The following is a 16,758-nucleotide window of genomic DNA, read 5'->3' on the forward strand; positions in this document are numbered from 1 at the left end:
AGTAGTTGTTGCCGCAGACGTACTTTTGCAACCGATCCCAATCCAGGTTGTTGTAGTAGTAGTAGTAGAACCAAACCCAAAACCAGGTAAAGTCGGTCGAGCTAGCATTACTAGCGAGTAGCAAACACCGCGAGAGAACCAAACCCAAAACCGTAAAGTTTGAGTCGAGCTAGCATTACTAGTAGTAGCAGCAGCAGTGAGAACCAAATCCAAAACTAGGTAAAGCCGAGTCAAGCTAGAATTACTACTAGTAGCAGCAGCGGGAGAACCAAATCCAAAAGCGAGCAAAGCCGAGTCGTTACTAGTAGTAGTAGTAGAAGCAAACCCAAAAGCGAGGTAAAGCCGAGCCGTGCTAGTAGTACTTCATACGAATGGAAATATGGTGTGAAATCATTGTGTTTCTCTTAGAAATGTACCTGCAGCCGGGAAATTTCAATAGCGATCCCACCAACAAAGATCCATGCCTTTATATAGTTCCCCACCTCTGGAATGACTTTTCAAGTAGAATAAGCACAACGCGATGCGATGCCAAAGCATCCGTTTCCTGCAACAACACATGAAGTAACACACGCTTCTCGCTTCCTCCCAAAGCTTCCGCTTCCGCTTCCTCGCAACATCTCATCCAAGAATCCCCAATGCCATTGTTCAAACCGACGAGTGCTTACTCTTTCGTCCCAGTCCACCACCTCGATGCCAACCAAACTTTAGTTAGTGAACTTGTAATTTTAAAAAGAGTGAGATGTAGTTATTTCAAAGTAGAATAGCACATACCTATGTTTCAACAGTCCTTCAAGTTGCCACCCTTTTCCCTCTCCTCCTTTATTAGGGCTTGGGACCCGACAATGCATTTGCATTGGCGGAGTTAAAAAGGGTTAGTATGTTAGTAGAGTCCACCACCTAAATATCAAACACATATACATACATATGCAAGTTCCACAATAAAAAAAATAAAAAAATAGATGAATAAGATAAACTATTCCATCTAACAAAATTATCCACAGAAAGACAGTCTCCACAAAATGAAGTTACATGTATAATAAAGTACCTGAAGGTTGCATGGAACTCAAAATGAAGCTTACATATCTAATAAAGTACCTTAATCTTGCATGGAACTCAAAATGAAGCTTATGCACATATCTAATAAAAGTTAAACTAGTTCAAGTTTACTTCTTAACAACGAGGAGGGAGAAAATGGAGAAACGCTTTAGGCCATATAACATTTCCACCTTGAATTTGTCCAAGGGTTCGAAGTGGTTATATGGTTCGGTATCTCACATGAGCTTTTCGATAATAGCTTCAATGCAGACTAGGAAATTGCCCTCCCCTATGGTTCTTCTACCAATTTTATGTCCCGGATCAACACTTATCACCCTCCCAGATGCAACTTTTTTCAAGGGCCAATGAGCTCTAACATCCACTTCAGCATCAACGTAACTCGTATCCTGGAAAATAGTAGTGCAAGAAACATTACTAGTCGAGTTTGGTTATTTCATTAAGAATATAAAAAAGATTAAATATATTACATACATTGGAAGCTGCATTATTGTAAGAGAATCCAGAAGAAGATGGTCCATTAGGGGTACTAGGCGTGATTGGTATCATACGGGAGAGAGTCTGCACTGTTTGAGTCAGCTGATCTACTTGCCCTTGAAATTTGTTAGTCACCTGATCAAGTTTCTCTTCAAACAAGGCTGCTAAGTCAGAAGTCGCCTTCACTTGTTTCTGATTCCTCTTGACATAAGGAGCTGAGTTCTTCAATTTTGATTTGGAGCAACCCGATCCCATTAACCGCATGCGTCCTCTACCATCCTTGCCAAGAACCTATTTAATTGGCAGAATTTAATTTATGCTTATAACTAATATTCTAGACTAATTTACCATTTGAAATAAAATAATTAAATTTCAAACCTCCGCCACAGCATCACAAGTCGGGTCTGATTGAGGATTGGAGGCGGAATGTGCTCCAATCTTATCTTATTGATAGATAAACATACCAACTCCGAGTATCAATACCATATTTATGTATGTAAATTGCAAAATCACAAAAGGTACCATATAAAGACTTACCGCCAAATCCTGTCTTTGCGGAATTTTGTTTTTCCCGTGGCTATGCATGCCTAGGTACAGATCACCACGGAAAACTTCTACATCTGGCACACCTCTTTCCTTTGCAATCTCATGGCGAACAAGTTGTGCCGGTGTCCTTCCTGAGCAATTGGGTTCTATTTGCTTCGCACAATTAATTTTATTTGTCGCACTTTTTGCCTACACGCCATTGATAAAAAAAAATAAACCAATTATACAAAGAGAGATCACAATTTATCGAGAAACATATTATCAATTAGGTAATGTAAAATGATTGGTTATGGTTTACAAACCTTAAAGTCATATGAATTACAGAGCTCCACAAAAGCTCTCCAATCCTCCAAAGGAATGTCTTCTGGGGCTTCCATTGTTCTCACTTCTTACGGATCCTTACCATCAAGGTATATCTTCTTTAAGTCATACTTGTGGCTCCTCCAAGCAGCCATGATCTTGTCCCGAACATAATCACCATCAACCCCCTCATCATCATCATCACCCTCAAATTGAAACATATTATTCAAACTATCAATTATGGTTTTATAAGGGAAGCTATCGTTCTTAGCACAACTCATAATCATATATGGAAAAGACTTATAATAAATCGGGATCTCGCGCTTAACAAGCGTAGCAATTTCACTAGACAAGTGGTGTACACCCTGTTTAGGGGAGCAAGGCTGCAAGGTGTCTTCAGTTAGTCGAAGAACAATTTTCTCACCCGGTTTCAACCTTTTCGAAAGCAGAATAGCTGGGCCTCTAGTATTACCCGACCTTTTCCGTGAAGTGGCAGACATACCTGATCATAAAATGGGTGAAAGTCAGAGAAGTAAAATGTTATGTAGCCTAATGTCAACAAAATAAGGTCTCAAAATTTCAGTAAATAACATGTCTAATGTTATACGCTAATAACATGTCTCAAGAGTTGATGACCAAAGAAGAAAATAAGCATATGGGCACAACTTTGATGGCAATGAACTTTAAGGTAATATCCTTGTAAATACCACATTACCTGCCCCTGGGGAGTCCTGAAGTCGAACTGAACCATGTGAAGTGCTGCTAACCATTGTAAATTACCTGATCTTAAAAAAAAATGCATTATAAAACAAATAATCAAACATGGGGCGTGCACAAGACAATGCCACAATAGCTAATAATATGAATCAAACATGGGCACGGGCATAAGACAATGTTTAAAATTGAATAGATATCCTTACAGATTTAAAATAGACATACAATACGTCAAACAAAAAAATTGCATATGTAAAGGAAAGGGTGCGCTGGGTTTTAGAGCTGAGAGAGTACCGGATTTGTTGTAAAAAGTAAAAACTAGACTATCGAATTAAACTTGTAATTGGATTGATCCGTCAAGCAAGTTCTCAAGAAAGAATCCCACTTTCTATCGAAAAAAAAAGAGGAAAAGGAATCTTAACAAAGTAATTACTACTTTCTAACTACTCTACAAAATGGTTATCGAAAAACAAAGACTACTCTCCTACTTTATATACAGTAGCACACTTAACCAGCACCAGTGTACCACATCAGCATGTCACTTTAGTCACCCACATGACCACGTACGACTTTCCTAATTCTTAAGGCAAACATGCATATTTAAGCGCCAATAACACTGCTTTTGAAACAACTAACAGTTCACATTTCTTCACTCTCTGTCAACTCTAAAAAAAAAACAAATGGCAATTTCTTATTTCTCTAGTTCAGAAGAAAGAGAAGTAAAGCTACCACCTTCAATAGAAAAACAACTAAGAATAATCTACAACAAATACTTCATGCCACGACTTGATTTTAGAGGAAGACAACAACTTGCTATTCTTGGAGAAGCAGCTACTTTCAAATTACTTCAAAGATTTCAGAATCTCTCGGATTATATTGATTACATGCATGCAGTTTCTCACTCTCTTTCTACACACACAACATGGACACGGTATCAATACCTTATTATGATAGTACTTTTTTGCAAACTCTAGAAACTCTTCAACACCCTTGAGAAATCGTTCGTCATGGTGATCTAATTCAATCCAACTTCTATCGATTGGAATAGAATCTTCCATGGCGTATCTAGGAATAAATAAAAGATACACACAACATTCAAAAATGTTAGACATAATAATATATCAATTCAATGCATATATATTGGAGTACTCTTTCGGAATAAACTATTTCATAAAAGCACTAGTCTTAATATTTTTTTTCTTGATCGGTACTAGTGTTAAGAATTAGATAACGATTTTAAAAAAAGTATATCCAAGCAAAAATAAATAAATATAATTAACAGAAGCCCAAAAAATTATAAATTGAAAAAAATGTACTGTTGCTTTGTTGATGAGAAAAATAGATTCTTGAGTAATATGGAAATCAGCCCTTTCACTACGAATAACCATACATACATACAAGTTCAACATATTAACCATATCGATTGTGTCGAAGGGGGTATACTAGAGACACACCTCAAAAAAGGAGGATAAATATAGCATCAAGAAAAACAATTCAAGCCTAGCTTTAAACATAAAAGTATCATTGGAATGACTGTAGTTGTACCAAACATTCAAACACAACATCTAATCCAAATATGGCATTTACTTTATCTATGAACTCAATATAAACAATCAACACATGCTACACCAATTAGAACAACAATTAATCAAACAAGTTCAAAACATAAAAACAAATGTTTAAATTCCAAAGGATTGACTACATAAATGTTTTGCTAGAAAGAGAGAAGACCAAGGGCATAAAATTTTCAAACAAACTACCCAAAACCAAATAGCTTTAATATAATAAATAAGAACGATTATGACAGCAGTGATGAGAAGAAAAAAGGAGCAAGAAAACATACTTGAAATGGCAAAATCGCGTTTGGAGAAGAGACTCAAAGATTGTAATCCCTTTCCCACTCTGTAAATCCTAAGAAGATTAAAATTTTGTCAAATAAAACCCTAAAAAAATCGGTGCTTGAAATAAATCGGTGATTGAATGAATGCAAAAAAATCGGTGCTTGAAATAACTACCTTTGTTGAGATGAGAGTGGGTGTTGGAGAAACAGGAAAAAAAAAAATAGAGGAAAAGGTTAACTGGGCGGTGGGGGGGAACTAAGTGGGTGTTGGAGAAAATAGTTGCCTCATTAAGTGTGTTCTTGTTGGGGAAGCAAACAGGTCGACCAGCCCAAATTTTAGAGCCCTATCCCCACGGTTAGTACACATAGAATAGCCGTCAAGATGAAAAAAATCTGACCCGACGGTTTTCTCTCGTTGGCTGCACCCACGGTCAAAGCAAACAGTTAAGCCGTGGCTAAAAAATATTGAACCAACGGGCTGAGAAAACTTATTTCCCACGGTCAAAATTAAGTGAGTCAAATATGCAACGGTTCATGACCGTGGGTAAAAATACCGGGTAACCGTGGGAAAAAGTCTATTTTCTTGTAGTGTACAAAGTTGAAATTAATCTGTCCGTACCTATTTTTTACACGAATCAACTAAACAATTATGGTTTTCTTGCAGCACAGAATGTTAGGCCTAATTTTCCAAGTGGTCTTATGCTATCCAATTATTGTTGAGGACCAAAACAAAAAATAATAATAACAACTTGCTTTAAGAAAATGTACAATCTCCCAAACAAAATAAGTTAATTCCTACATATGTACTCAGATTGTTTCTCAAGCTGATGCTGTTTCTCCAAATGACTATCTATTCATCTAAAAATATTCTTAGTTTTTACTTGCAAAGTAGGCCTATTTTGTATCGTCGACATCTACTCACTGTGCAACAAATAATATCTCTTCAATACACCGGATTCTGTTTTGAACCACTTTTGTGCATTCTATACACAATGTATAGTTCCCGCAAAAAAAGTTAGTAAGATAACTATTTGCATAGTCCGGTTGCTAATGTTTAGTGCAAGTTAGTAGCATGACTATTTATTTAAATTATTTGCATATGTTAGTTGCATAGGTGGGTGGTTCATATTGACGAACTAAAATAATTTAATTACCTCAATAATGAACAACGTTGTTTTGTTATGATGTTTTCCATTGCATAGTTCTAGAAAAAGACATAGATCCAGCAAAGAAAGTTAGCAGAAAAACTATTTGCATAGTTCGGTTGTTAGTGTTTTTTGAAAGTTAGTAGAAAAAATATTTAATGAAATTATTTGCACAGGTTGGTTGTATAGGTAGGTAGTTTACATTGAGAAACCAAAATAATGCTTTGCATATATCGCTTTAATCAATTTTCAAACAATTTTAAGATCGGTCATGTTCAAATCAATAATGCTTTCCTTGCATTACGGACTGCTACGTATAATTTTTGAAGTGGGCTTATGACATGCAATTATTGTTTAGAAAATAATGAAAAACAGAACTACCTGCTTTAAAAAAATGTACTAACTCCCAAAGAAAATAAGGTAGATCGTACATGTGTCTTCCTCAAGCTAACGCTTTATTTCGAAATGAGTATCTGTACATCTAAAATTATTATGACTTCCTATTGCAAAGTAGGCCTACTTTGTTTATTAAACCTCCGTTTTTCAAGTAAGAACTAGGACATATTAGCTGTTGTCGCATTAATCAATGCTTGCACTATGCCCTGAAAGGACTACAATGCTTAATTTTTCCTGGGCACGTCTTCTAATACCATTTTAAACTTTTCAATATCCAAACTATTTTCAGGTCCACAATTTTCAAATCTACACTTCCGAAAGCCTAACACTAACCCATTTTTCTTATGCCATCCCAACACACTGACCCTTGTGGATTCAATAAAATTATTTTGGTTCCTCAATGTGAACCGCCCACCTATGCAACTAACCTATGCACATAATTTAAATAAGTAGTTCTGCTACTAACTTTCAATAAACACTAACAACCAGACTATGCAAATAGTTTCCTACTAACTTTTTGTCCTAGAACTATGCATTGTGTATACAAATCACAAAAGTAGCTCAACTTAGTGCACATGTAGGTAACGGTCCCACGACAATAAATAGTTATGCTACTAACTTTCAATAAACACTAACAACTAGACTATGCAAATAGTTTTCCTACTAATTTTTTCTCCTAGAACTATGTATTGTGTATACAAATCACAAAAGTTGCTCAACTTAGTGCACATGTAGGAAACGGTTCCACGACATTGTATTAACGACATTACTGCCACTGATGAAAGTTTGAAAATTATTATTAGGGTTAGTAGAATATGGGAAATGATTGATTACTCCACAGATGAATTAAAGTCTTTAGACATGTTACTCACCGACCAACACGTAAGTATATATCACATATCACCATACTTTTACAGTTTCTAGATGATTCAAAAAAAAATTTGACTCACTAATAGTCAAACAAACTTGACGAAAAAGTTGCGCCTACTTTTGATACGACAAGAAAAATAGTATAAACCAATACACATGAAAAAAAAAATTGACACTATTACAGAAAAACCCGTTCTCAGGCAAAGGCACTATTTACAAAGAAAATCATTCAAATCTTCGTATGCCAAAACTTGGTTAACTATATAAATAGCAAATTGAATATTAGTTAAGAGTGGTTGACATGAAATAAGACAGTGAGTTTCTACTTCATTTGGAACATGGTCCATACTAGAATGTAGGCCAACATAATCAGTTGTGAAAAGAAAGCTGCATAGCCTCCCTAATATTACATTCTATACGGATCAAATATACTTTTAAAGTACTTTGTTCCCACTTGCAGAGTGGTTGACAGTAAAGAAGAGAAAATTCGCCCTGTGTCATTTGGAACATCTCCCATGATAGACCCAACGCTTTCCAGCTCTGTTTCTCGCAGCAGTTTTTTCCCTGCTATAAACATAAACACCCCTCCCACCAAACTTCCTATATAATTCAAAAAGCAAGATTTTCCTATCATTCTATAAATAACTTAAGGTATGCAAAACTCCATTTTAGAACTTTCCAATTTTGTTTTTAAGGTTTAATCGCTTCTGCAATTATTGAAACAAATTTCATTTATGGAGTATCACTTCATCCAACGCAAAAAATGCTGAGATAAATAAAGTAGCTATTGAGAGCATAGTGAGAAGCAACAAGCTCGAGAAACAAGAAAATTATAAAACATCGAAAGAAGTGTTTATTTTTTGTCCACTTGCTTTTCATTTCTTTAACTTTTAACACACATATATTAATAATAATAAAAAAAATCAAATTTTGATGATTACTTTTTCTCCTTTTTATGTTGACACCCACTTGAGTCGTGTTACCTATGTATCCATTTCTTAAATACAATTTAATAGTGTGTCTTTGATGTTAGTGGTTTTTTATAATTAAAAATGAAATTGACTTTGGAAAACAAAATGTTTTTTAGATGCCTATTTGCATATTTTACTGGGGATAGTTAAAGAAGTAAATTGCGAGATTTTTTTATTTTATCTTACCATTATTTAGTTAAATTAACTTAGTCTATTTGTGATTTATGTTGTATATTGAATAAAAAATAAGAGGGTCAAAGTGGTAAATTTTAAAATAATCTTTTGTGGGAAATATTCAGCCTTCCAATGGCTCTCACTATCTGTTCAAACAATTACATATCATCATTTCTGCAATTTCAACATATTTCCCCCACGCTTATACAGCCGGTCTAAACCTCAAGTGATCTCACAAATGGCAACGGTCCCACGACATTGTATTAACGACATTCGCCAACGGATGAAGTTGGAAAATTATTGTTAGGGTTAGTAGAATATGGGAAGTAACTGATTACTCCACAGATGAATTAAAGTCTTTAGACATGTTACTCATCGACCAACACGTAAGTATATATCGCATATCACCATACTTTTACAATTTTTAGATAATTCATCAGAATTTTTTACTTACCAAGGTCATTGTGTATAACAGGGACATCGAATACATGGAAGAGTGCCTAAACAATTGATATCAAAATTCAACCAGCAGTTAGTTGAGATGAACATTTATCAAATTGAACGGTTTTCTCCATCCAAATTCAAAGGATTATATGGCCTAACATCTCATGCCTATATTATTTACTTCAAATGGAGCACAATGCTAAAAATGATTGAATCCGGATGCATAGAATTGCTAGAATTTGGATTCTCATTTACCAATTTTAGCCAATTGTCAACGAGAGTAGATAACAAGTACCTCACAGGTAACAACATATGCGATTGTTTACAAAAGATTCATTAACTCTTACTTCAAATCCTTATACATACGTTTGTTTGTCTTTTGTAAATATTGTTTTTTAAATGTCGTCGGGCGCCTCTACGCATGTAGCAAACTCAGAAATGTAATAAAACAAAACGGAAAAGAGACTGGGCTAAGAGAAATGGAGCTCCAATATGAAGAGTGAGTCATAATATACTATTTATTTTTATATGCCCTTACTTTTGATATACACAAATTGATTTGTGAAATTTTGTAGGGGAAACTGTGCGGTCCCATTTGATGACCAAACGATCAACAATCATGTCAACAAAACAGTAGTCATAGTGACGGCTTCAACTATTAAAAGTTTTAATGGTATCTGATTATTTAAGAAAAGAAATTTGACATTATTCCTTATTTTTTAACCATTTTGAATATGATAATAAAAAAACAACAAATTGCAAAATTGAATACACAATTTCATCGACAAATTTGCTACCGCTATTTACGTTAATCTTCAAATTCCAGAAGTGTTGAATGTTCTAAACAGGTAACACTCAACTAAAAAAAAATTGTAAAGAAACTTCCAAATATGTGCAACAACTAACATTGTTAACAACAATTTTGTTTTCAACAATCCAATTCGAAATGCAATTCGATTACGAGATGCCACAGAAATAAACCTGCAAAGCATTGAAAAATTCTCAGACATAAACAAGAAAAGTTTGGTTGAAATTATTGTGGCAACAAACGAAATTTCGTCGCAAGTACAATGTTTTTTTAAAAAAAAAAATCCAGTTCTTCCATCTCAATTATAGAACACCCTACATGTAACCTTCACCTATGTATGCTCACAGGTGATGAAGTTTACTTACAAAGCAACAATTTCCAGCGTGCTTCATGACTACGGGTGGTCCTACGATGCATGTCCACATTGCCAAAAAAAATAACCGAGGAGAACAACTACGAATGTCCAAAACACGGCGTTGTCGACCCTAATAAAAGGTTAAATCCGTTACAAACCAATTATTTCTTCACAACTTAACTTACAGATTTCAAATTATATAATGTGTGTAGGTATCAACTAATGATGGAAATAGAAGATGATACATGTTCTGCACGCGTTATTGCATTGGATCGTGGAGGCAACTTTACTATTACAACTACCCGCACAAGATCTAATTAATATGGATTTGGAGGTACAATATTTTTTATCTTATGCTCCCTATGCATGTTTTATACTCCCCCATGAATTAAACAACTAGATATATGTATATATAATTGTGCAGGAAAATGGTACAGAAAAAGTGTTGCAAGTTTTTGACAAAATAGCAGGATATAAAGCTACATTTCAAATCAAAGTCATAGACTTCAACAAAAGACAAAAAAACAAATACCTAACTCTTTCAAAAGTGTTGCCCGAGGTGGAAAACGTAAGTCCCAAATTAATCCTGATTCTCTAAATTTTTATCTAACCTAACAGTTATACATGTAAAACTTTCAGACAAGTGTGCAGCCATCCTCAAATGAATCCAAAAGCACAACGGCATTTGATGATGGCAAATCAAATTAATCTCACACAATTGAGCCACTTGGTATGTGTAATACATATTTCATTTTTGACAGTAACAAAATTCCTAATATACCATTTTTCCCATAACCAGAAACGAGACATTATGGATGCATCGAAAGAGAATCTACCAATGAAGCAAGGCCTCAACCAATAATGCTACTATTGCGCGCGAGTAGAACGTGTTTCTAAGCTGTCAAATAATATTATGCCAGCTGTTGGCTGCACACAAATAAATCATCTTTCCAATGTACTGTATTTTCATTGTCGTTAAATTGTATTGTGTCCTATTATAAATTGTTCAAAAATAAAAGTTATCTCCAATTTGTTAAACTTCATAATGTAATTTTGTTTATAATCTAAACAACTACCCATACTTAAGTATTATCTTAATAGCAACCTATTTATAATACAGCTAAAGTCCTCATAACATAAAAAAACACTTTCTATAAAGTAAATGTTAGTTTTAATAATACAAGTATTACAAATGTCACATCATAACTCGACGTCACAATAGTTTGCAGCCAAAGGAATAGTGTGTTGTCAAAGTTGTATTGTGATACAAATGATTAAAATATATTTTTTTAAATGAAATAGTTTAACAACTATTTCCTCCTTGGATAGTAGGCGCATCTTCCTTATTAGCTATGTTTCAAGACAACACTATTACGCTACCCAACTTTAAAACAACAACACACATTATTATGTTACATACTTATGCAATATATGTCTTCAAACGAAAACCACTTCAAACCTTGGCCATTATGCTCTAAAAAATTATCAAAGGCATACATCTCGACGTATTAAGTGGTCCTTAATATATAAAAATTTCATTGGTTATAACTTAATCTACATGGAAACCAAGATTTAGACAATAAAATTTCAAAATTATAACATAATAAAAACATGTCCTTAACAATAAGCATATAATATATATATAATAGATAGAGATAGTTAGCTTCGGTTATTGAGTCAGGACGTGGTTGAACTTTTGCGACCTTTCCCGATGCTCCGGTCTCTGGTGTCTTTACAGCTGCACTATAGTTGAAGGGTGGTGAATCGAGTCGGTTGAGGCTCACGGGATTTCGCACACTAGCAGGGGCCAATTTCTTCCCCATGAGTATATATTTTAGTTCAGTTCTTCTTTTAGTACAAAAACATAATGTAAATTGTCAACAAATAACCATTAATCATTCTTACCTTTAACAATAATTGGGGCAAAACCTTCTGGATCCATTCCCAATTTTTTCCTATATAACTCAAATAGCTGGTTGTATGTAACAATGGTACGATTCCTGCTTACCTTTATTTTTTCCAATTGATTCAGACCTCTAACAACCTCGATATCTTTGTTACCCGGTGAGCAACCGAGAGGTCATCTTGTTCCCTTAAGATTGACTACCTCGGTCTCTAACATGATATCTCGATTCCAATTTATGAATCTGCTCTTCACCCCGTGGCGATACCCATTATACCATCCGAGATCATATTCATGTGCCTCGATCTCCAGCTTTCATAGTGGTTATAACTTCTTCCATCTCCTCCATACGCATGTGATAATGAGTTAGTGCTTCCTCTAACTTAGTCATGCGACGAATTATCTTCTCCAAATGAGGATCTTCAACTCTCAATGTTGGGGCTTCTTCGGTATCTTTTCGTTGCCGTTTCTTGAGTTTCTTTCATAATGGTGCTACAAACATTGGTTTTCACACCCACCATTTTAGTTTCTGATCTTCAAACTAACAAAGGCAAATCCACTCGAAAATCTGCGATTCTTTATAAAAGCGCCCCACACCATGAAGAATCACCGCACCTAAATAAAATTGATAATTAAAGGAAAGTAAGACCATTTCTCATAAAAAATAGATTGTTATAAAAAATAGGAATTTAAATTAAACTTACAAGGCTTAATCCACTAAGAGCATCAACAAATTTCAAAATTACATTATCAGCGCTTGCTCCACGACTTAAAACAACTCCATCAGTAAGTAACATCCTCTCTTGATTGATGTTGGATTCCGCAGCAGATACACTACTTCCACCACACCTACTACCAACACATGGATGTTGAAAACGTGTTAAAACCTCTTCCACGACCTTTCACTTCTTAGACTCTTTAACATCTTCACACTTACCTTTCTCCGTAATAGCAGATGTTACTGCCTCGGATTAAACAATAACAGTACAATCAGACAACGCACCAACGTCACCCATAATTTCATCGTTGTAAGGAGAAACAGACCTGACTACATCTGGAAGATCCATTTTTGCTCTACCAAGGCAACTGGGAAATAAAACAATCTTCCCAATGCATAACACATATAAATAATATGTAACCCAACGTTTCAAATGAAAAGTATACTCAACTTTGTTGTTATTTAAAAATACAATATAACTAAATAGTGTTTGGGTCAAACAATTTCTGCATATGTACTTACACGCTCAATTTTCGAAGCATAGTTATCAAATACTATTAACAGCAACCCCACATGTCTCCTTGGCTCCTTCCCCCAAATCCAATAATTATTCCCACCACCCCTTCATCGAACACTCGGCTTTTAAAAACCTATAATTTTTTTTAATCATGACTTTGGACTTTCAAATGTGACCACCATGAAAAGCGGCTTTGAACAGACAAAGGACTCTGTTCCTTTGTTCATTAAGACGGTAATGAACATCAAAGTTGGAAAAACATTTCTTCCAGAAAAACCCACTTTTAACCAGTAATTGCTCAAAGAATCTTGCCCCCCATTAACACTTGTGCAACCTATTAAGTTTATAAGTTAAATTTCTTTTTCTTTTTTGGCATGTTCTTTTCCATGTACAAAAAAAATATATAGTAATAAGTTAATCGACAAAATTGTATATTATGTTATTATTTTACACTTTTTAATTACACCACCATTTTTTTTTTCTTATCCAAAATTCTAATTTTGTTAGCTTATTGAAAACAATTGATTATATCCATTAAATAAAGGGTAAGTTGAGGTTTATACAGTTTATTTCTCTGTTTCAATTCTACACAATTGGAAAATACATGATGGTATTTATTAGGTATCTACAAAGCATTCATTACAACGACAGTTGATGTGCATTTGACCATTACATCTTCCGCAGTTAGTTTATTCTCCAACAAAATATAAACCAATAAAAACAAGTTCATAAACCTTGCTTATTTTCATATATCATTAGTTGTTATAAATAATTTAATGTTAAGAAAAATTCAATGCAATGAAACACAGCTAACATTTCATAAATTTATTGAATTTAGCAGTGAAAAATTACAAATGTTGTTATTTTGGTTCATATATCATTAGTTGTTATAAATAACTTAATGTTAAGAAAAATTCAATGCAATGAAACACAGCTAACATTTCATAAATTTATTGAATTTAGCAGTGAAAAATTACAAATGTTGTTATTTTGGTTCAAAATAAAAGCTACCTTAAACTCTCCAAATGGTTAAGCTAATTGTAAAATTTAATTCTAAAATAATTAAGTTTATTATAGAAAGCACATAAGAAGAACCAAAAAAAACCGAAAGAAAAGTATATTATCTGCTTTGTCTTCAACACCTGTTCTCTCCCTCCCATCGATCTCTGGTCAGAAGCTCTCGCTAATTCTGGGTTTTCTTCAGAGGCTCCTGAATAACTACGTTAATTCATCTCATCTCCTCGACTACAAGCAACCGTCAACCCCATTAGATTACTGTTCATTTCTCCTTCCATATATGACTTTTCCTCAATGTATGAATAATTCTTTTGCTCTTTCGTCTTATTTATTTATTTCCCATTTCGGCCCAATTTCAACTTTGATATTGTAAGCCTCTATAGTTACAACAACGATTTCTAAAAAAAAACATACACCAAAACAAACAAATGAACAAAGATTAATAATGGGTCGTATGTCTTACGTTGTTCTAACTGTTTAATGTAATTTCTTTAACTACTTATTAATATACTTAGTATATATAGCAAAATCGTTTACCAAATATGAATAAATGAGTTAAATCAGAGCCAAATATTAAATCATTTCGAATCTATTATATATACCGAGTTTTCAATATATACTCTTTAACTTGCACTATTTTTCACAATTTCGTTTTTTTAGTATTAATGATAATTTTAGACTGTCACAATATAATGTTGTAATATATAAAATAGCTTCTAATAAATGTCAGGTAAAAAAATATATGCGTTAGTCACCAATAAATATGGATGTTTCCAATAAAAAACAATATTTCTGGCATATATTTCTCTTCAGAGACCTCCAATATATATATACCAAATTTTGATATTGTAGGTCTAAATAGTTGCTTAAAAAAAATTATAAGTTGTTTTATTTTTTTCCCCAATTGTTTAAAGTAATTCATTTCATTACAATCCTGAATGCTTATTACACAAGATTACTGTATTGTCCCTTTCTTTGTTGTTCTCTGTGTGTATGTGTATGTGTGTTTTAAAATTTTTTCAATGTGAACAAATAGACACATTAATGATTTTATATTGGTAAATATTTGTTTAAATAAACAGTTAACATCAACCATGTGCTACGAAGTTGATATTTATGTTCAGGAGATCGAAGATGCAAAGAGGGTCATCATATTAACTATATTTATTTGTGTTGTTTTACTATTATGGAAGGTAACAATAGGTGTCTAGACCTAAATAAATGTATGTGAACATTCAAGGAACCTGAGTTTTGTTTTAATTTTAAAAAAATAAATCTATTTTATCATATTAATATATTTAGTTAATTTTTTATTTGTTATTGATAATTTTCTTATATTATTCTATTGATATAAACATTTTGCTGACTAACTTATTGCAAAGAATGTTAAACCCATCTTTAAAAGTTACATGTTAACAACCATTCGTGCCACGCATGTCAAAAATAATTAAACTCATTTAATCGTATGCGTAAGTTACTATACAACCACGTCATATTTTTACGTCAATGTCATTCATTTTTCAACTAACTGACAAATTATCACATTCTATTTTCCAAATTACATTGCCAAGAACACAAAAAAGTTTGTGAAGAAAGATTATCAAGATATTGGTGCGGCTCACTCAGAATAGCTATATCATTTTCTCCATAATTTGATATATCCCATGTTCGACTGAACTTAGCCAACATCACAATAGCATTTCAAAATAGTGTATCATCCCGTCTCTTGCATTAAGACTTTCAAAACATAATATAGTAACACCTGAATTTTTAACTTATCAAAATAATTTAAAAAATACACTTAATTATGTAGATTAGTTAGAATACAATATTGTTCTAATAGATGGAACTCGACAGCTCCTAGAGTAGAAGAGTTGTTTTAAAGGTAAGCAGAATGTTGACTGCCTTTGGTGGAATTTAAGAAGGTTGCGGCGTCAAAGTGCATTTAATACCTATGACTACTATATCACCCCGCGGGACCAAAATATTTGACAAAAAAATGAACCATGAGTCTCTGACCCATTACATTTTTTCACGGATGCACACATTCAATTCTTTACGTCCAAATTATACATTAAACCCAACCCAGAAAAAACATGTAATAATGAAGAGGATATTTTATGTTGTTATTATTTAATCACTATTAACTATAAATTATTATTTACTTTTCTTATGTAACGTTAAGTTAATTAATGTAATCTACTTAAACAATAATACATATTTCATTAGTTAAAATTTTGGTTTCAATGTTAGATGACGCAATGAAAGAAACTTCAACTTCATTCCACTCCACTAGAGTTAGGATTGCGTTGAGCTCGAGTTACAATGGGGCCCATATAAGGCAAAAAGTAAAGCATTCACTAAAGTTTTTCTCTCAACAAATTAACAAAGTGGGACTGATACATATCACTTAAAGGCTATAGACACAAGTTTCCCTTTATGTTCCCCGTGAAAATAAAATATTTTTATTTGACAGATTGAAGTTTCTATCTAAAAAAATAATATCGTTG

The 16,758-nt window shown here is 33.5% G+C and overlaps 1 protein-coding gene across 1 annotated transcript; it reads right to left on the reverse strand.

Annotated features, from left to right (window-relative positions):
* Positions 1 to 2,072: 2,072 nt before the first annotated feature.
* On the reverse strand, positions 2,073 to 5,005 carry LOC147509913 (uncharacterized). The gene is made up of 5 exons (XM_086599266.1): positions 4,934 to 5,005; positions 4,032 to 4,155; positions 3,092 to 3,161; positions 2,379 to 2,878; positions 2,073 to 2,265 (listed from the first exon to the last, which is right to left on the reverse strand). The coding sequence occupies exons 3-4, from the start codon at positions 3,144 to 3,146 to the stop codon at positions 2,466 to 2,468; spliced, it is 468 nt and encodes a 155-aa protein (XP_086455392.1). The 5' UTR covers positions 3,147 to 3,161; positions 4,032 to 4,155; positions 4,934 to 5,005; the 3' UTR covers positions 2,073 to 2,265; positions 2,379 to 2,465.
* Between the last annotated feature and the right edge of the window lie 11,753 nt (positions 5,006 to 16,758).

This window comes from Coptis chinensis, chromosome 3 (assembly GCF_015680905.1).
Source record: "Coptis chinensis isolate HL-2020 chromosome 3, ASM1568090v1, whole genome shotgun sequence".
Lineage (NCBI taxonomy): Eukaryota > Viridiplantae > Streptophyta > Magnoliopsida > Ranunculales > Ranunculaceae > Coptis > Coptis chinensis.